Genomic DNA, 22094 nt, shown 5'->3' on the forward strand with positions numbered 1-22094 from the left:
TACATCATATTTTACATTGAACTTGATGAATTTTTAAGTTCGTCCTTAATTCCTCATAAAATTAAATATATCACAATATCATGTTGGTTGGTAGGTACTTGGTGAATGCATTCATTCACGTACGGTAGTCACAATATCAACATCAAAGATACAAGGAGACAATTCAAATTCATTCTAACAACTAGTTGACTTTCCATCATTCCCACTACTAATGATTATAATACGACAAATTAAAATCTTCATCTTAAATCTATATAAACCCTACAAGCCATGCACCTTAAGCTCATATCCCTTCTATCAATTACAAAAACTCTTAATTACTCAATCCAAAAACCAATGGCTCTCAAACACAAAACTATTGCCTATCTACTTTCGATCTTGTTCTTTGTATCATTCCATGTAGCAAATGGTGTTCCACCAGAAACCATTTGCAGCTCTACCGTAAACCCTACTTATTGTAAAAACGTATTTGCCAATCAAAATGGAAACATTTATGACTATGGTAAAATTTCAATTCGAAAATCCTTATCGCAATCCCGTAAGTTCATGAATTCAATAGACTCACAATTTCAAGGAGGTTCATCTTTGTCTCAATCCACAATTCGGGCTCTTGAAGATTGTCGATTCCTTGCTGAATTGAGTTTTGAATACTTATCAAACACCTATACAACAACAAATCAATCTAGTAATGTTCTTCCAACTTCTCAAGCAGAAGACTTTGAAACTTTTCTTAGTGCCGTTTTGACTAACCAACAAACATGTTTGGAAGGTCTAAACACTATAGCCTCTGATCAGAGAGTGAAGAACGACTTAACGTCATTGCTCTCAGATGACATGAAGCTTCATAGTGTCACCCTAGCCTTGTTCAAGAAAGGTTGGGTTCCTAAAAGTAAAATAAGAACATCATGGCCACAAAATGGCAAGCATTTGAATTTCAAAAATGGTCATTTGCCATTGAAGATGTCAAATAAAGCACGTGCTATTTATGATTCTGCTAGACGCAATGGGAGAAAACTACTTCAAACTAATACTAATGAAGATAGTGTTGTGGTGAGTGATATTGTCGTTGTTAGTCAAGATGGAAGTGGAAACTTTACCACTATCAATGACGCGGTAGCTGCTGCACCAAATAACACGGTTGCTAGTGATGGATACTTCTTCATATTTATCACCAAAGGTGTGTATCAAGAGTATGTATCTATACCCAAAAACAAAAAGTACTTAATGATGGTTGGAGAGGGAATCAATCAAACAGTTATCACTGGAGACCACAATGTTGTTGATGGTTTCACAACATTCAATTCGGCTACATTTGGTAAGCAAATTTAATACTTGGAGTTGGACATATTCAATATACTATTACAAAAAAATGATATTTCATCATAAATTGTTTAGCTATATACGGATTAAAAAATTCAGCAGCCAATTGAAGATTTTTGGACCACAATGTTGAAGATAATCTATAGTTTAAAAATTTCACTAATTTGATGTTTTTTGTGAATTTTCAGCCGTAGTTGGTCAAGGGTTCGTAGCAGTTAACATAACATTTCGCAACACCGCTGGACCAAGCAAACACCAAGCAGTTGCAATGAGAAGTGGAGCAGATATGTCCACCTTCTATAGTTGTAGCTTTGAAGGGTATCAGGACACATTGTATACACATTCTCTAAGGCAGTTTTATCGAGAATGCGATATATACGGAACAGTTGACTTCATATTTGGAAACGGTGCAGTTGTTTTGCAAAATTGTAACATTTATCCTCGCCTTCCGCTAAGTGGACAATTCAATTCCATCACAGCTCAAGGTCGAACTGACCCAAATCAAAACACTGGAACTTCTATACAAAATGCAACTATTAAAGCAGCTGATGATTTGGCTCCGAATGTTGGAACGGTACAAACATACCTAGGGAGACCGTGGAAAGAATATTCAAGGACAGTTTTTATGCAATCTTTCATGGACAGTTTCATAAACCCTGCTGGTTGGCATGAATGGAATGGTGATTTTGCGTTGAATACTTTGTACTATGCAGAATACGGCAACAGAGGAGCGGGTTCAAGCATCGTGAATCGAGTGACATGGTCTGGTTATCATGTTATTGGTGCTACCGATGCAGCCAATTTCACGGTATCCAATTTCTTGAGTGGTGATGATTGGATTCCTCAAACTGGTGTTCCATACTCTAGTGGATTGATATAGTCAAATTCAAACACCTAGAGTATGAAGTTGTTGAATTTTATATATTTTCTTCTTTTTATATAAACGTGTTTTCTCGCTGTATTATTTTCCGTCACGAAACTATTTTTTTTTCTTGTAGTGAAATATTTTAAATCGGTTACTTAAATAACTGGCGTAAAAAAACAATGTTTTTAAGCTAGATTTAAAGTTCTGATATCTCTAACTTGCTACTTTGAGGTTACCATAATTAAAGCAACAATGTTATGAACTGGAAAATTTCAGAAACCATAAGCATATTTATTAATAACAAACAAGAAAGCTTCTTCAAATAAAAATAACAAACAAGCAATGCAAGTTATTGAAAAAAGGAATCAAACTAATAACTGAGACAAGTTGTTAAAAAAGGATATCGTTTTCACACTCTCCAAATGAGCAACAACTTGTCCAATTAGGTTGTGATTGCGCAGTGTGGGTGTTTCTTGTAGACTGAGTTTTCTTTTTGCGTCCCATCTAGCGCTTCTTTAATATAATTAGCTTCACACCTTAACCAGTTTTAGGTAGACATGTATTCTTCTTTCTCTTGTTTGATACGAATTTCATGAACTTGACACAAAGAAGTAGATGTTTCCAAGCTTCAACCGATAAACCTTTTGAATTTGTGCTCTCCTTTTGCAAATGAATACCTTCTCTTTAATCACATCGGTTGTGACTCAGTTGTCAGGTACAAATCGACACCCTTACTAGTGACTTCTCTCTTGCACGCAATTACTTTTGTTTCTCAACTTTTCTTCTTGCACCACAACATAATCCCATTTCATCCCAATCTCAACCAACTTAATTTCTAACTCATTTGTTTTCTATACAAGATCACCACACTAGACTTCAAATTCATCAAATGAAACTTGATTAGACCTCAAGAATTCATCTGGACTATTTTTGAGTTGGGAGTTGTAATCGATGTTGATAACTTATTACTCTTCTTCTTTTATACAAGGCTCCTCACAGTAGTCGCCTTGATGATTCTCACCACATCTCACATTTGATCTTGAGATTTTTTTCATCCAAACATTATGTTTTGTGAGACAGTAAATAGTTTTCATACCGAAGGATATTTGTCGCTTCAGTATCAATCAGTCGTATTTTATCTTTGATTGCTACAAAACTCGAAGAAACTTTTAGTATCAAAGAAGAATTAAAAATACATTATGAGTACAACAAATCAAATAATTTTGTGTAAAAATAAAATAAAAAACCTAAGTATCAATTTCAATCACCTCGTTGAAATTAATCAACAATGGCCTTAAACGACGCCAAAATTTGATGGATTTTTAGCAAGTGTACTAGAAATTTGTCAAAGTTATAAAAATTTCTCTCCAACTGGATTGTTTCAATCTTGACTCGGCATTAATGCAATTATAAATAAAAATTTAGGGTATGCAAAGCATATATTTGAGTTCAACATAAAATAAATTGTTTTGGTAAAATCAGATATTAGAATGATTAGGTCTTTTGAATTCTTTATTTCTTGATACTTTTCAATTGTGTCTATAATTTCTACAATTGGTCGCATAGTATTACGATGACTAACAAATTAGTTAAGGTCAATGTATTGACGCACAACCCTCTTATTTGATTACAACTTCCTAAAGTCTTAGGTGAGTTCGTAGGATCAGGATTCACGGCAGCCACCAAAATCCTACAGTCACTGCAGTCACACTATTTTGACTATATGATTGATCATTGATCTAACGTTTAAAACTGCAGCCTATCCACTTAAAGCAATGTGTCGTGCATCTTCTCCATTTTCAGCTATATGCTTTGCAACTAGACAACAATGCAAATTGCTCCCTTCAATTAAATTTTAAAACATTGAAAAATTACTCAATTGCTTGAACACAATCGAACAAAGACAAACAAGCATGAATACAAATGTGCTGCAATATGGCAATACTCTTGGTATTTTCGGATTGTTGTTTAGGGATTAATTACAAAAAACAAAGAGACCCCAAAATGTGTGAAGTTTGCAACCGTGATATACAGGAATGAGCATGTTGCTGTTTCCGACAGTGGCGGTTGTGTGATGTAGAAACGAAGCAGGTGGTGTGACGCGGAAGAGGAGATTGAGGGTTGAGGGTTGGTGGTTGCATATGTTTTTTGGTTGTGGGTTGCACTCACAATATTTTCCGGCGATCTCAATTTTGCGAAAACAAAGTGGTTCACGACGATGATGGATAAAGGGCAAAGTTAGGTAATTTTCTTTGTGAGGGAGACATTTCTTAAGAGGATAGAGCGTGGCACTTTTATAAACATTATATTGATCCCATGGTCAAAATAGTGTGACTATAGGATTTTGGTGACTGCCGTGAATCCTAATCCGAGTTCATAATTATCGAATGTTTTATGAACAATGATTTCTAAAATCACAATAAAATTATACATGTCTAAAACTATTATCGATCAAACTACTATATTAGATCGAGTTCAAAGATTATGGTTAGAAATCATTCAATGTTGGAATCAATATATATACTCATCAAGAGTTACATAGTTCAAGCAACTCAAAATAAATTTTTATGATTAATGGTCACTTTGATCTCTCCCTATTAATGATTAATGGTATGATTAATGGTCACTTTGATCCATGTCCCTAACGTTAAAAACTTCTGTTAACTATGAGGTGGCGTGCATGAGGGAGGTGTCACAGGGACTAAATAAAAGTGCAAAATGGTTACTTTAGTCCCTGAACCGAAAATCAATATCCCCCAATTGAATCTCAAATCCCTAAATTCCAAATTTTGTTTATAAAACTCTCAAACTTATTTTTCTTCTGAGATGAATCACCATCCCTTTAATATTTTGTTTTCTAATGGCATCATCCTCCATGTCGTTGTTTTCCATTTTTCTTTTTCTATTTTATTTCTTTTCTTGAAAAAATTGCAACAATGATTTTTTCTATAATATTTTTTCACTGTTTGTCAATGCACTTATCATATATTTTGTATCCCTCCTATTGCATGTTATCTTTTCCAACATGGTAAAAAAAAAAAAATTGATTTTGAACAGTTTTTTTTATTTTCATTTGAATCATTTTTGTTCGGATATGTTTGGATGTGAACTGCTACAACAAGTAAAATTGGCCTAAACCGTTAATGATTCACATCTCAAACCAAACCGAAATGTTTTAAAAGTTCAGTGCATCAATTCTAAGGCTTCAAATCAACAGAAACTATCTTCCCAAAAAAGGACTGCCCTACAAGTAGATACAAATTCACTTCCACCCTCATATTTTATATCTCACGTGGTACGCGAGTTCCTCGCGTGGGTAAAATATTATTCTAAAGTTTTTTTTTCTTTTTGACAAGTATGTTATTTATTTACTTGTCAAAAAAAGTATGTTATTTTTCTTAAAAAAAAGTATGTTATTTATTTATTTTTTGAGTTAAGATGCTACATGTGTCCCAATAAAATAAAATAAAATAATTAAAATTGGTAGTCCGTTGTTATGGACTATTTTTAAAAAAATAATGGACTCAGAATCCCTCAAAAACAACTCATGGACCCAGAAAATTAAAATATTGGATTATTGGTGAAGCTTTGAGATGAAGGTGAGAAAAACACACAGGAAGGGAAGGGGGTTGAATTGTGAGTTTTTTTTCTCTATTTCTTCTTCTAAGTGTTAAATACAAATCTGGATAGAATCTGATGTTGCAGATTCTGACTCAGAATCTGAATGCAGCGGAAAAGTACTTTGAATCTCCGTTGAGAAGCTTCAATCATAAATGTTGGGTCTTTGTCTGATATGGATAATCTTATTGGAAAGTATTTTGAATCTCCATTGCTCAAAGAGGAATTATATGTTTCTTTATTATTTATTTTACAAAATTATTATTCGTTAATGACATGAAAAAAAGAAATTAAAAGAATTGTAAAAAAAAAAGTAAACATTATTAAAGGGTGAGATAAGAAAAACAATATTAATATTTCATTGGTTTCGTAAACTAACGTATGATTTATAAAAAATAAAAATAAAATAAAAAATTCACATTGTTACATGTTATAAAATACGCCTTGATAGGATGGTAGCTACATGATGAGTCAATAATTAGTTAGTTTTAATATAATATTTAAGTCCTTTTTATTTAGATTTAAGTTTATTTTATTTTAATATTATTTCCTTTTAGAGCTATTTTACTTCATTTGCATATTATTATATTTCACGAATGAATATTTGATAGATTGAGTCTTGGAGCAAAAGAAAGGAGAATTGGAGTTGATTCATGCCAACAATATGAAGATCTCATATAAAAATATCTTGTGCAAAGAATTTGAAGATCATTCACCAAAATATGAAGATTTGATACAAAAATATGAAGTCAACCAATAGAAACTTGACATGTCCCCAATTTGCCTTTTGCTGCTTTTGCTTAAAAGACAAGCTACCTATTAGTTTCTTATGGAACATTCTAGTGATTAGTTGCTTAGATTTTAAGTCGAATGTAAACTATAAATAGAGTAGCTAGCCATCACAAATATTCATCTTTTGTTCTTGGAATAAAAGTTCACCTTTATTTTACTTTTATGTTCTTCTTCTTCTTTTCTTCTATGTCTACAATGAATGTTAGTGAGTAGATTCTTCTTGTCTTGGGATTGTTGGATAAGTCTAATGACATAATCCTAATCAAACCAAGCCTTAAACCTTAATTTTATGTAACCCTAATTTCTAATCTAAATTCACTGTTTTAACATGAATTAACCATTATCAAACTATAGAAGCGAAAGTGGAGAATTTGATAATTGTTAATTCATTATTCCAAATATCAATTCATAAAATGAAAGTGGAGTTTTGATATTCGAACAAGTGAATTTAGACAAGGATTGCGAAACATGAAAATAGTCTAGCAAACCTTGAGACACATAAAGTTTCGAGCTTCAAGGATTCCAAAGGCAATCACCCATGAAAATAGGTGTGGTTGTTGGATGAACACACTCACTGAGACCGAAAGGAGATGTAATAGGCCAAAGAGAAACTTGTCTTTAGAAATTAGATCTAACGTAAAGTTATAAGTTTAAGGGTTTGTTTGTGAAGGATTCGTCATTATGATGAACCAATAATGTCAAGGCTCTTCTATTTTACTTTTGTTATTTTCTTTTAATTAAACAAAAATACAACTTCCTACCTTTTAAACCTTCAATCTAATCATTGGTTAAACGTTAATTGAATTCATAACTCCCTGTCGGAACGATATCTTTTTATTACTACATCGGTAAACCGTGCACTTGCGGTTTTATCCCATCAAGTTTTTGGCGCCGTTGCCGGGGAGTTATTACAATTTGATTAATTTTTTTTAATGATTAGAAAAAAAAAACATATCTATATATATATAAATCTCTCTCTCTCTCCCTCTCTCTCTCTAAAAAAAATAAAAAAATTTAATAAAATATTCTTTCTTTTTTTTTCCTTCTTCTATCTTTTCTATTTCTTTCTTTTTACCGGTAACTTCTTGGAAACACAAAATAATAACGATATGGCTGAGGAGCGCACTCTCAAAGAGTATGCAATCTCATCTTCATATGAGTCATACGCTGTTATTGTGTACCCAACAGTTGGTAACAATTTCAAAATAGAACCTGCACTTATTCACTTAGTGCAGCAAAATCAATTTTTCAGATCACCCACTGAGGATCCGAATCTTCATGTTTCAATTTTTTTAAGACTCAGTGGAACCTTGAATGCAAACCAATAGGCCGTAAGGCTGCACCTCTTTCCTTTTTCCTTAAGGGATAGAGCTAGTGCTTGGTTTCATTCGTTGGAAGTCGGTTCTATCACTTCATGGCACCAAATGAAGCAAGCTTTTCTTGCCAGATTCTTTCCCTATTCTAAAATTGTTCAATTAAGGAATCGAATCACACAATTCACTCAAAAAGATGGAGAATCTCTTTACGATGCTTGGGAGCGTTTCAAAGAAATGCTTAGACTTAGTCCCCATCATGGTTTAGAGAAGTGGCTTATTATTCACACTTTTTATAATGGTCTTTTGTATACCACAAAAATTTATGTTGATGCAACTGCAGGTGGAGCTTTGATGAATAAAACATACACAGCAGCATATGCTTTGATCGAGGACATGGCTCAAAACCACTATCAGTGGACCTACGGAAGGGACATCACTAATGTTGCTCCTTCACCCTCTAAAAAAGAGGTAGGTATGTATGAAATGTCTTCCCTTGATCATCTAGCTGCTAAGGTTGACGCACTCACACAAAAATTCGATAAAATAAATACTAGTGTTGTCACACCTGCCCCTGTATCACCTCCCTATGAAGTTTGTGGTGTATTTGGCCATATTGGCATTGATTGCCAACTAGGTAGTGTTGTTAGAAGTCCTGAGCAAGTACACTATAATCAAGGGTGTAGAAACAACCAAATTTTTTTTCAAACCCCTCAAAATCTTTTTGGACAACAAACAACACCACCCAGTTATGCAAACAACCAAAGAGTCCTTCAAAAATCCAGCTTGGAACTTTTTTTAGAAAATCATTTTATAAATCAATCTGAGCAGCTCCAAGAGCTTAAAAATCAAACTGAATTTTTGAAGGACTCTCTTGCCAAACTTACATCGAAAGAAGACTCCATAGTTACTCATAGTAAGATGCTTGAGACTAAGACTTCTCAAGTGCCCCAACAGGTGGCTACTTCCTCTCAACCCTCCGAAGTCCTTCTAGGCCAAACCAAAACCAACCCCAAAAACCATATAAGTGTTATTACTCTTAGGGATGGTAAACAATTAGAGGACCCCGTTGTGAAAGTTAAGAACAATGAAGGAGAGATAGGAAGTGATGAGCCTACAAGTGAGAAAGTCATAGGAGAGAATGAAAAGCCATTTGTTTCACCATCGCATGAGCCTGAAATTCCTTTAACACAAGGTTTTGTTAAATCTAAGTTAGATGACCAGTTCAGGAATTTTATTGAAATACTTCCAAACAAATTTCCACCTAAACTTAAGGATCAAGAGAGTTTTTCCATACCTTGTGTCATAGGACCTGAAACCATTAAGAAAGCCATGTGTGATTTGGGAGAGAATGTTAGTTTGATGCCATTGTCCCTTTTTGAAAGATTAGGTATAGGATAGTTAAACCACTTTCTAACCGTCAAGCTAATGACTCTAAACGAGCGCTTCGTGGGAGGCAACCCATGAATTTAATTGCTTTATTTTTGTTTGTTTTGTGTTATTTTAATTTGTAGGTACTTGTCCAAGATGATGCGAAGAAAAAAAATTGAAAAAAAAATTAAAAAAAAAAATTGTGCCTAAAGTCCAGAGGCTAGGCACGGCCCGTGCCTATAGTGGCACGGCCGTGCCTAAGAAAAAAATTAGGGAAGAAGATTGTTGGCTCAGATGATAATGCAGGGAGGAAGAAATCAACACTCCGCAACCATGGCATCCATTTTAAAGATGACAAGCAAAGGAGTAGGTATAAATCTCTTATCTCTAAGCTTATTTATGCTTGTAGATACCCTGATGCTAATGCTATGGATAGACTAGGAAAGAGATAGGAATGATGAGGACTGATGAGTTGTTCATATTGAGGGCTATGCTTTATAACCACCCTGTTAACATTTGTTATATTTGCTTGATTATCTTGTTTCACTTGCTAAAAAAAATCAGATGATAAAGATGACATAAGTGGTAGGTTGAATATCACCTTCATTGCTAGGAAGTTTGGAATGGGTGAGGAGAGTGGAGTAAATAAAATTGAAGGAAATATTTATCTAAGCTTAGATACACTCGCCTCTATGTTCTTTCTAAAACTTCATGGTTATACCCACAATTTTCAATTTGAGTGGAAGGTCAATAATGCTAATTGTTTGATTATTCTACCTAATCCGGACATAACTAATCCGGAAGTGGTGGAGAATTTGTTTTATGTTGGCACTAACCCACAGGTACATAATGATGGTGATGATAAAGAGGTGGTACGTGCACAAAAACATGAACAAGAAGCCGGTGGAAGCTATAATGATGAACGGTGGGTATGGATGCAAACCAAGGTTCAAAGAATAAGCACCGAGAAACAAAGACAAGGTGTTGAAAGGAACGATGTCCAACAGAGCAATCGAATAAATGAAGAAAACAATCAAATGCTCCGAAACATGATGCAACACCTTCACCTCCAAAGTCCACCTTATGGACCTCAATGAAAAATTGTGAGCTTTCCCCTTCCTCTCTTCCCTTAACTCTTCTTTCTTTCTCCTACTCTTCTTCTTCTTCTTCTTCTTCTTCTTCTTCTTCTTCTTCTTCTTCTTCTTCTTCTTCTTCTTCTTCTTCTTCTTCTTCTTCTTCTGAATCATTGAGGACAATGTTTCTCCTAAGTGTGAGGGGAGCCTAATAAAGTGTCTTGAGTCGTAGTGTTTCCAAACTCCCTTGAACTTTATTCTTTTGTTTTGTTTATATTGCGAAAGGCATGATTAAGTGGCTTGTTTTTATTGAAAATTATGGCTTAAATTTTTTGTTGTCTTCTCTTAAATGGTTGTTTCTTGTACATGAAAGTGATCTCTTGTGTTTTTAGTGTTCTTGCTATACACATATCATGTTTTATTGTGAAAATTCTCCAATGAGAAAAGCACTCAGTTGCAATCTTTGAGTAAGTGTATGAGTAGGTATTTTAAGGAACATGTTCTAACTTTAATGGTAACTTAGACCCTTAAAAGTCTTCAGAGTAAAAGTAGTATAAGTTTGTGTGGGAAATAATGTGTTATATTGTTATAATGTGTTAAACTAAAATGGGGCGGGAGAATGGCACCAACATGTGGTGGAAAGGACACCATCTCTCAGACTTCTTAAATGTGGTGGTGACTCCCTAAATCGAACTTAAGTTCTAAATCCCTCAAAAGAGGAAATAAATTCATCAAAGCATGGAGGAAAGGACACCCTCTCTATAAAGACTTCCTACGCAGAGATGATAAAAAAAATTGCAGCACTACTTAGGGTGGTCATGGAATCTAGGAGGAAAGGACACCCTCTCCATAAAGACTTCCTATGATAAAATGGTAGCCCCTAAGCAATCTGCAGCCCCAAGTGCTTAAATTGTTAATTTAATTCTAACTAAATTCCCATCTCTCTTATATGAAATGAAGAATGGACTTTTCTCGGTTACTTTAGTATTAAGGATAGAACCAGTTCCTCATAATATCTGTCTTATACAGGAGCAAAAAAGGGGTTGGACTGCACACACACACTCACTTGAGAAGGCAAAGTTATGGTGCATAAGGAAATCTTTATGCACCATGCATAAGCACTTCACAACCATTAGATTTCCTTCAGACTCTCACAATCTGATGCACACACGCCTCTGATTTCTGTTTCTTCTCCGAAAATCTCAACCTCACTGTCCCCTCTCATCTCTCCACCTCCGGAGATTCTGTTTCCAACTCCTCCGATTCTGTCTCCTCCGCCTCTGATCAACTCCTCCGCCTCTGATCTTGCCGTCGACGGCGGGATTTGTCTCCTCTGTCTTCTCCGGCGAAGGTTTCTTCCTCGAAACCTAATTTCTCTGTCTTCTCCTCTGTCTCCGAAAATCAACTCCTCCGCCTCTGATTCTGTCTCCGAAAATCAACTCCTCCGCCTCTGATCTTGCCGTCGACGGCGGGATTTGTCTCCTCTGTCTTCTCCGGCGAAGGTTTCTTCCTCGAAACCTAATTCCTCTGTCTTCTCTGTCTTCTCCTCTGTCTTCTCCGATTCAGCAGATTTGTCTCCTATGTCTTCTCTGGAGAAGGTTTCTTGCTGTGAATTGATGAAAAAGAAAATTCAAAACCATTAAGTACATCTAATGGTTTTGGAGTACAACTCACAGAAACCATTTCGACAGCAAAATGGTTTTGGAGTCCAACTCACAGAAACCATTTTCACTGCAAAATGGTTTTGGAGTCCAACTCACAGAAACCATTTACACTGCAAAATGGTTTCTGTGATGGGACTTATGCACGGTGCATAAGGAAATTCTTATGCACCATAACCGCTCCCCACTTGAGACTTGTTGTTGGGTTGAATAGGTTCACAAGGAATATTTGAAGTTGTGATTAGTGTACATTGAAATAAAACCTTAAGAGAGACATGAGTTTTCAATTGTGTTGCCATATGTTAATCTTTTTGTTACTGCCATGTCTATGTCTTTTGCTTGAGAACAAGCAAAGATTCAAGTGTGGGGGAGTTTGATGAGTCAATAATTAGTTAGTTTTAATATAATATTTAAGTCCTTTTTATTTAGATTTAAGTTAAATTTATTTTAATATTATTTCCTTTTAGAGCTATTTTACTTCATTTGCATATTATTATATTTCAGGAATGAATATTTGATAGATTGAGTCTTGGAGCAAAAGAAAGGAGAATTGGAGTTGATTCATGCCAAAAATATGAAGATCTCATATAAAAATATCTTGTGTAAAGAATTTGAAGATCTTTCACCAAAATATGAAGAATGATACAAAAATATGAAGTCAACCAATAGAAGCTTGACACGTCCCCAATTTGCCTTTGGTTGCTTTTGCTTAAAAGACAAGCTACCTATTAGTTTCTTGTGGAACATTCTAGTGATTATTTGCTTAGATTTTAAGTCGAATGTAAACTATAAATAGAGTAGCTAGCCATCACAAATATTCATCTTTTGTTCTTGGAATAAAAGTTCACCTTTATTTTACTTTCATGTTCTTCTTCTTCTTCTTCTCTTCTATGTCTACAATGAACGTTAGTGAGTAGATTCTTCTTGTCTTGGGATTGTTGGATAAGTCTAATGACATAATCCTAATCAAACCAAGCCTTAAACCTTAATTTTATGTAACCCTAATTTCTAATCTAAATTCACCGTTTTAACATGAATTAACCATTATCAAACTGTAGAAGCGAAAGTGGAGTGTTTGATAATTGTTAATTCATTATTCCAAATATCAATTCATAAAACGAAAGTGGAGTTTTGATATTCGAACAAGTGAATTTAGACAAGGATTGCGAAACATGAAAATAGTCTAGCAAACCTTGAGACACATAAAGTTTCGAGCTTCAAGGATTCCAAAGGAAATCACCCATGAAAATAGGTGTGGTTGTTGGAGGAACACACTCACTGAGACCGAAAGGAGATGTGATAGGCCAAAGAGAAACTTGTCTTTAGAAATTAGATCTAACGTAAAGTTATAAGTTTAAGGGTTTGTTTGTGAAGGATTCGTCATTATGACGAACCAATAATCCCAAGGCTGTTCTATTTTACTTTTGTTATTTTCTTTTAATTAAACAAAAATACAACTTCCTACCTTTTAAACCTTCAATCTAATCATTGGTTAAAAGTTAATTGAATTCATAACTCCCTGTCGGAACGATATCTTTTTATTACTACATCGGTAAACCGTGCACTTGCGGTTTTATCCCATCACTACACCAACATGGTCCTCATTATTATATCCTTCAGCTTCAGTGGTGCATCTAACGAGGTATGTTTCAGATCACTTACCTTTGTGGTTGCGGCTTGCTTCTAGGAAGCCAAAGAAAAAACAAAATGTTCTTAAATTGCAACGTTTTGAAGAATGTTGGTTGCGTGATAGTGGAATTTTGGAAAGTTAAAGGTTTTTGGGAAATGGTATGGGATTCAATGTCTGAGAAAATCGATCGATGTGTTAATGATTTTCTAACTGGAGTAAGGATCGCTTTGGTGATGTAAAAAACAGATAAAAATTGCTCAAAAGAAATTGAATGATCTTAATAAACAATATCTCAGCACAAGGGACTAATGTCAGAAATTAGACGAGTTGAGACTAGATTGAATGATTTGGTAGAGAGTGAAGAAATTTGGTGGGCTCAGAGGTCCCGTGCTTTGTGGTTAAAGCATGGAGATAAGAATACAAAAAAAAAAATCATCAAAAAGCTTATCAGAGAAAATCTAGAAATTGGGTGGATTCTATATGTGATGATCATGGAGAAAAATTTGATGATGAGGAAGATATTGCCAGAGTTTTTAATGGCTTCTTTCAGGATCTTTTCTCTACTAGTCGCCCTAAAAGAATTTCTGAAGTTGTGCAAGTGGTCAAAGATAGATTGTCAGATGCTATGCATAACATATTGGAAGTTGAGTTCACAGAAAATGAAGTTCTCTTAACCGCTAAAAAATTTAAGTCCCATGCTGCCCTGGGACCGGACGGAATGCCAGCTCTATTTTATCAACAATATTGGAGTATAGTTGGCAAGGATGTGACTTCTTATGCTTTGAAGATTCTCAATGGTGGTGGAAATCCGAGCGATAGTAATTATACATATATTTGCCTCATTCTGAAGAAGAAAAAGAAAAAAAACCCAAGGTTCCAGGTGATTTTTGACCTATTTCTCTGTGCAATGTCATTTTTAAAATAATTACAAAAACAATTGTAAATAGGTTGAAATTGATTCTTCCTGATATCATTGGAAAATTTCAAAGTGCTTTCGTGCCGGGATGTTTAATTACTGATAATGCCTTGCTACCTTTTGAATCTTTTCATTATATGAGAAAAAAAATAAAGGCAAGAAGGGATATGTGGCATTAAAGCGAGATATGTCAAAGGCATATGATCGTATCGAATGGAATTTTTTGATTGAGGTGCTTCGGTCTATGGGTTTTTCTCAGAAATGGTGCAACACTATTTTTAACTACATTTCCACGGTGTTTTTCTATGTTTTGCTGAATGGAAGTCTTTGTCAAAAGTTTTATCCTCAACGAGGTCTCCGTCAAGGGGACCCTTTATCTCCTTACCTATTCATCTTATGTGCTGAAGACTTTTCTGGGCTACTAAATAAGGCACAAGAAGAAAAAGACCTTCATGGAATTCAAATTGCAAGAGGAGCACCAAAAATTAATCATTTATTTTTTGCATATAATAGCCTCATTTTTTGCAGGGATTCTATTCAAGATTCTCAGACCATTAAAGGAATTCTTAATACTTACCAATCTGCTTCTGGTCAACTTATCAATTTGGATAAATCTGAAATCTCTTTTAGCCGAAATGTACCTGATGATCGTAAAATTTTGTTCCAAGGTTGGATGCAAAATAAAGTTGTTGAGTGTCATTCAAAGTATATGGGGCTTCCCGCTTTTGTTGGCAGGTCTAAGCAACAAGTTTTCAATTTTATCCAAGATAGGGTGTGGAAGAAATTGAAAGGTTGGAAAGAAAAATTCCTATTAACTACTGGGAGAGAAGTTTGGATCAAATTAGTGGTTCAAGTTATCCCTACGTATGTGATGAGTTGTTTTCTACTTCCGATGGGTTTATGCGAGAATATCAAAAGTATGATTAGTAAGTTTTGGTGATATTCGATGATATTATGTTTGTTTCACCTCTCATTCATCATGATATTCGATGTTGGAATGCCCCTTTAATTAATGACATTTTTCTCTCTTTTGAGGATGAACAAATTCTTCAATTGCTAATTTCTTTATCTCAATTACAAGATGAATTTATGTGGGGTGCTTCACGGTCAGCTATTTTCTCTGTGAAGATTTCATACCGTTTCTTAAAGGCAAGGCGTGAAGTAGAAGTCTCCCATAACTCAATGCAAGACAATGATCAGCAAGTGTGGAGAAAAATATGGAAAATAAAAAGTATTCCAAGAAACGTTCATTTTTCCTGGAGGATTCTACATGCAAAACTATCAGTAAAAAATGATCTTTTTAAAAAAGGAATAAGTAGTGATCCATTATGTGTTTTTTGTGGGCATCATAATGAGACAATTTCACACCTATATATGGAATGTCATTGGTCAGAGCAGATATGGTTTGCTTCCTCTTTAGGTGTTGTATTTAATCTGCTTGATCTCAAGTACGTACCTTTTTCATAATGGTTGGAGAGAAATATTATTGATGTTGATGAGGATATTATAGTTCATGTTTTGGTCCTATGTTATGAAATTTGGTGTGCTAGAAATAAGAAATGTTTTGAGGGGACTGATGTTGATGTGACTGTCATTGTTCAAAAAGCACATAGATCTATTGTGAATTTTAAGAGTGCTAATACGGTGTTGTTGAAGGCACTAAGTGGAGGTCCAATTTTGCCGATATCTGATGTTCATTGGACACATCCTTTTAGTGGTTTCTATAAGCTTAATGTTGATGCAGCAAGTCCGATAGAGGAGGGTAAGTGGGATATTGGTGTTGTGGTACGAATAATGAAGGTGTTGTCGTAGCTGCTAGCTGCTGGCAAGTCTTTTCTTTACTAGACTAAGAGGTTGCAAAAGCTTTAGCTATGCGGAAGGGTTTGAAGTTTGCGAAAGACATGTGTTTTATGAATCTTATAGCAGAATCAGATGCTTCTAATGTGGTCCTAGCGTTGGATACTCATCAACAATCTTCCACCTATGTCGGCTCTATTATTGAAGATTGTATTAATTTAAGTGTTTGTTTTCGTGGTTTAAATTTTGTGCATGTTAGGCATGAAGCCAATCAAGCTGCTCATTATTTAGCTAAACATGCTCTTCATAATTTAGATTGCATATGGATCGAAGAGACTTCACCTTGTATTTCTGCAGTCTTGGCATTTGATTTATTGTCAGACTTTTGTTAATGAAAACTATCTTTAACGTCAAAAAAAACACGAAGGAGTATAAAGATAAGATAGACTTCTAAAAGTAATTATCCATAACCATCAATGTTTTTTTTTAGGGAAATAACCATTAATGTTTTCTTTTCTATAAAGAAACTACTCCCTCCGTCTCTATATATAAGCACTCTTTGCCTCTAATAAAAGGGTGCTTATATATAGGGACAGGGGGAGTATTAATTAAATCAGATTTTTTGTTTAATTTATAAATTTTCATTTAAGAACAATTTCTTAATTTTTTTGTAAATCTTTACCATAATTAAATAAAACTTTAAAACTAGCTACCAATTTTGTCAAACATTTTTCTTCACAATCTTATCCTTTTTTTTATGGTGTCCGGGTTTGAACCTCATACCTTACATATATTATGTATTGTTCTTACCAACTGAGTAAACTCACAGGGACTCACAAATTTATCTTTAATAACATAAATTTAGTCGGTAAAAAAACACAATTAATCCAAATTTAAATTTTAAAACATTAAACATATATATATATATATATATATATATATATATATATATATATATATTGAAAGTTGAATTTAATCAAGTTTTTTAATAAAAATTTAAACAATTTTTTTTTGGTAGTGAAAATTTAAACAAATTTAAATAACATAGATACTACAAAATAAAACAAGAAATTATCACAATTAAATAATATAAAATATAATAAATGCCCTTTTGACTAGTTCTCATACAAAAAAAAAAAAAACCATGGACAGGCTGGTTAAATATCACAATTATTTTTTTGTATAATACTAAATATTGGAAATTGTTTTTTGATTAAAACTATCATATATTATTGACTGAAGAAAAAAAAAACACAGATGCATTCAATGAAATTATTTAAAATAGATTTTTGACAATTATGTAAAATAGAGATATTTTAACTTATAAAAGATTTTCTTGCTTAAAAAAAAGGTTAATTAAATAAATGGTCCCTATAAATATTCAGAATTTTATTTTTAGTCCCTACAAAATAAAATCAAACTTTTTAGTCCCTGTGACATTTTCCTTTAGTATTTTAGGGACCAAAAATGTTGACGTAAATTTTTTACAGGGACTAAAAATATTGATGGAAAATTTTATAGGGACTAAAAATAATGACGGAAAATTTTACAGGGATTAAAAAGTGTGATTTTATTTTGTATGGACTAAAAACAAAATTCTGAATATTTATAGGGACTATTTACTTATTTAAGAAAAAAAAAAAATTCTTGCTTAAGAATTTAATTAATATTTTCCAAACCTACCAAAACAAAGCATAACATAAGAATCTCCCCATCTAACATCGATATCCACCGCATCTTCAAACTTCAAACAACCAAACAACTATAAACCAAAAATCCTATTCTTCTAAACAACCCCTTTTCATAATCAAAACTTGTAACTATGTATTCGATTAAATTCATGTTGATTTTGTTAATCTCTCTAACAATATCATCATCGTTATCATCATGTACCTTAATCGAACCGAAAAAGCTATCAGCGTACGATCTTCTAATGGAATACGGTTTCCCAATGGGTCTTCTTCCAAAAGGAGCAATTGGGTATTCCCTTAACAGAGAAACAGGTCAATTTTCTGTGTATTTCGAGAAAACTTGTAGCTTTGTTATTGAAAGCTATACACTTAGCTACAAATCTACTATCAGTGGTGTGATTTCGCAGAATAGGCTTTATAAACTCAAGGGTGTTTCCGTCAAGATTTTGCTTTTGTGGTTGAATATTGTTGAGGTTTCTCGTAAGGGTAATGATATTGATTTTTCTGTTGGGATTACTTCTGCTGGTTTTGGAGTTGAGAATTTCCTTGAATGCCCTCAGTGTGGTTGTGGGTTTGATTGCGATAATCATCTGAGGTTAAACGGTGATGTTGAAGTTTCTTCAATTTAGGTTATTGTATTTTGTATTTTATTGTATCATTCAATTTCGGAGGGATTATTGAACTTTTCTGTTGAAGATTTTAGATCTATCTCTATTTATCTTTCTTTGTTTTATGCGTTTTGGAATTGAAATTAATTGATAATAATAGGTGAATTTTTTGAGGGTGTATTTTGTTTTCTCTCGCGTGAATTACAGTACTATTTGCGTTAGGATCCAAACTGGGGTTAGTGTTACTTGCATCATTCTATTGTCTTGCCCTGCTGTGGACATGTCGTTTTTTGTTTATCTCTTCTAGTTTTATGTCTTGTTAGGTTCATAAAAGTATGTACTTTATTAATATCAATGATTGCTGCTGTTATTATCATGAAACGGCTTAAATCCTATATGAATTTTGTTGCTTATACGCCGAATCAAGTTGTCTAGTTGGTAAGGAGTTGACTCGTACTTTTTAAGAGTGTGTGTTCAACTTCTGTTGTAGACGTAAGGACTTTGTTGCTAGGTTTTATGTAAGTACTTCTGTTAATAGTCTCTGGGTCTGGTCTGGTCGTCTTGTGATCCTAGTACTTCACCTAAACTTTGTTGTAGTTCCTTGTATGTTTTCAATGGACCAGCATATAGCTTATCACCAGCTATAAATTCTATCTAACTTTTTGTCTGATATTTCTAGGATACATATCAATAGTATAAGTGATGGTGAATTTTAGAATATAGCACCAATATAAAGTACAATTGTCTATCTATTAAATTGAGATTGATCATCTAAAAAAAATTGCAATTGTCTATCTGATATGATTGTATTAAGTCATGCTGTGATGATGTAATCTGCTGATTAAGTTTGTTTATTAGATACACTAGAATGCACCCCACGTAATTGATTGAAATCCATGGCCTGGATAATACTAACATTCTTCCTGTCTTGTATTGTATCAAAATTCAAACAGTTAATAAACAAAAACAATCTCTGGTTATTCATGATTCACATTCACTGACCTCACCGGTTTAGTTTCAACTCGCCAAGAAAAAGAACAGGTTCAGAATTTCAAACAAAACCTATCACCCCCAACACCAATTCCACTGTGTTTCATCATAGTCCTGTTTTTCAGTTCCTTAATCCTATCACCTTTGCAAAGAAGACCACGGTCTTAACAGCAGCATATGATGTTCTTCAACAGTATATGATTTCCCAGTTGAGCTTCTTACCAAATTACACTGTGGTTGTTATTGTTAATTATGATATGATGGACGTGTTGGTCCCTCTTCCACGTAATATCATGTGTAGTGGAAATGGATTTTGTGGATAAAGGAAGGGGAAACGGGAAAGTATGGAAGTGAGGTGTAGGTCCCTGCTTAAATGAGTTTTAAATTTTAATACATTAAACTAAAAATGAAATTGTGGAGACAGATTGTATATAGACTATTTTTTTATGAATAGATTGTATAGACTTTATTAAATATATATCATAGTGTATTGATAAATAATCAAATAACTAAGTGAATATTTGCTTAGTTCAAGAATTGTTCTTGGGTAGAACAAAAATATAACTTCGCGGAAGTTTTCATGGAGTTGTATCTGCCGATAGTGCCATAGTGGTGATCTTCCAGAGGAATGTAATTGCAAAATATACTGTGATATTAAAATTAAATTCGGCATAGTATTACATGAGAGAGATGCTAATAACACTTTTTTTCAACATTCACTTTAATATTTATTGTCCTATTGGGTGAAAGTTATGTAGAATCCTACATAAAGTGTTAAAACTCACATGAGTTTCATTTAGGTTAGACAAAAATTGGGTTGATCTGTCCGAATCCAACTAACCTGCGAGCAAAAAAAGGACAACCACAGCCAATTCAAGTTGGACGGGTTAAAGTCTCGATTTGAGTTGGTTAACTCGGCCGTTCCGGCGGTCTTAACCATGATTGGCCGACCAATTTGGGTTGGGCGGGTTAAAGTCTTAATTTGAGTTGGTTAACTTAGCCGTTTCGGCGGTCTTAATCATAGTTGACCTGTACCCAAAGAGTTACGCTTAAAGCTTCCAAAACTTCTCTTATCCTTCGTCAAACGACACTTAAGTGTCGTTCGGCACCTTTTAGATCGGTTCAATCACTTTATTAAACCGATTTAAAAAGTCTCTTGAACAGCAATTAACGACTATTGAGGATATTTTGATCTTTTTAAGTAACCAGAAGAAAAAATGGAAGTCTAAAAAGCAATTTTCTTGTACTTAAACCTCACTCCTCATTACAAAATATTGGGCTAACCTGGTTTGGTGTTCCCTTTGGCCCAAATAATTTTAGTCTTTCCCCATCCCAACTCAACATAAAACACCATACTACTTAAATAAAATCAAATCCTAATTCTTTGAAAATTACTCTTCTCCCTTATGAAAATGCACATTCACTATATCAACAGCAGTTAACTGCCTGCAACTCGGTATTTTTTAGTGACAATTAACTCTCACGGGAACTTTTAAGATCGGTTGAACCGATTTAAAAAGTGATTAAACCGATCTTAAAAGTGACAGCGACAGTTATGCTACGGATATAGTGAATGAACAATTTCATAAGTGAGAAGAACAATTTTCTAATTTTTGTCGGTAGTTGTGCAGCTTCTCAAAGACTAGAACGTTGTTTTTGTTTGTGAGTAGACTTCTAAATATGTGTGACTCAGAAAAAAAGTGCAATGGATCAATCATTTTAGAACAAATTCATAAAGAATGTGCAAGGGAAACATATCCCCTTTTTGGAACAATTTTTTTTTGTAGACCCGTACTTCCTCCGTCCCAAATTGTATGTCGCTTTAGGGAAAAAAATTTGTCTCAAATTATATGTCGTTTTACAATACCAATGCAACATTAATGTTACTTTTTCTATTATAACCTTAACTATTTATTACTATCTCTTCTTTCAATTCTTTCATTTATCTTTCTCATATTATTTATTAAGGACAATTTTGTAAAACAACTCATAATATCTTTTTTCCACATAATATTAATTGCATTTCTTAATATGTGTGAAATGCCCAAAACGTCATACAATTTGGGACGGAGGGAGTATTATTTTAAGGGAAATGTTAACTTGTGTCCTTGAGGCATAAGTTAAGAAATCAAATGTAGAAGGTTTTTTTTTGAAACTTGTGCATTCGATACCTTAAAAGTTGCAAAAGTTATAATTTCAATATAAAATTTATTTTTAATTTCTATTTTAAACTCATTAACTTGTGCCTTTATGTACAAGTTAACATGAACATGACCCTTATTTTAAGAGCGATGGAGTAACGATTTTTCTCTATAATTGCGCAAGGGAGATTAACGTGATTAATGTGACTTGTGATATCCTATGGACGCATTGAAAAGAGGAAAGCCTGAGGAACATATCAATCATCGGAAGCGGATTCAGTGACTTTGGCACTTGGTAACTTTGTGAC

At 33.8% G+C, this 22094-nt stretch overlaps 2 protein-coding genes and 1 non-coding gene across 3 annotated transcripts; 2 read left to right on the top strand and 1 right to left on the bottom strand.

Moving 5' to 3' along the window:
* Positions 1-219: 219 nt before the first annotated feature.
* On the top strand, positions 220-2378 carry LOC146957591 (Plant invertase/pectin methylesterase inhibitor superfamily). Its single transcript, XM_085737344.1, has 2 exons — positions 220-1315; positions 1509-2378. The coding sequence occupies exons 1-2, from the start codon at positions 271-273 to the stop codon at positions 2198-2200; spliced, it is 1737 nt and encodes a 578-aa protein (XP_085593470.1). The 5' UTR covers positions 220-270; the 3' UTR covers positions 2201-2378.
* Positions 2379-8067: 5689 nt separating this feature from the next.
* On the bottom strand, positions 8068-8174 carry LOC146957592 (small nucleolar RNA R71). The gene has a single exon (XR_015025219.1). It is a non-coding gene; the product is annotated as a small nucleolar RNA R71 (small nucleolar RNA).
* A 9874-nt stretch (positions 8175-18048) lies between these two features.
* Positions 18049-18835, top strand: LOC146957593 (uncharacterized). Its single transcript, XM_085737391.1, has one exon. The coding sequence runs from the start codon at positions 18179-18181 to the stop codon at positions 18674-18676; it is 498 nt and encodes a 165-aa protein (XP_085593517.1). The 5' UTR covers positions 18049-18178; the 3' UTR covers positions 18677-18835.
* Positions 18836-22094: the final 3259 nt, after the last annotated feature.

This window comes from Medicago sativa, chromosome 1, assembly GCF_051527215.1.
Source record: "Medicago sativa cultivar Bolivia chromosome 1, Bolivia_mono, whole genome shotgun sequence".
Taxonomy (NCBI): domain Eukaryota; kingdom Viridiplantae; phylum Streptophyta; class Magnoliopsida; order Fabales; family Fabaceae; genus Medicago; species Medicago sativa.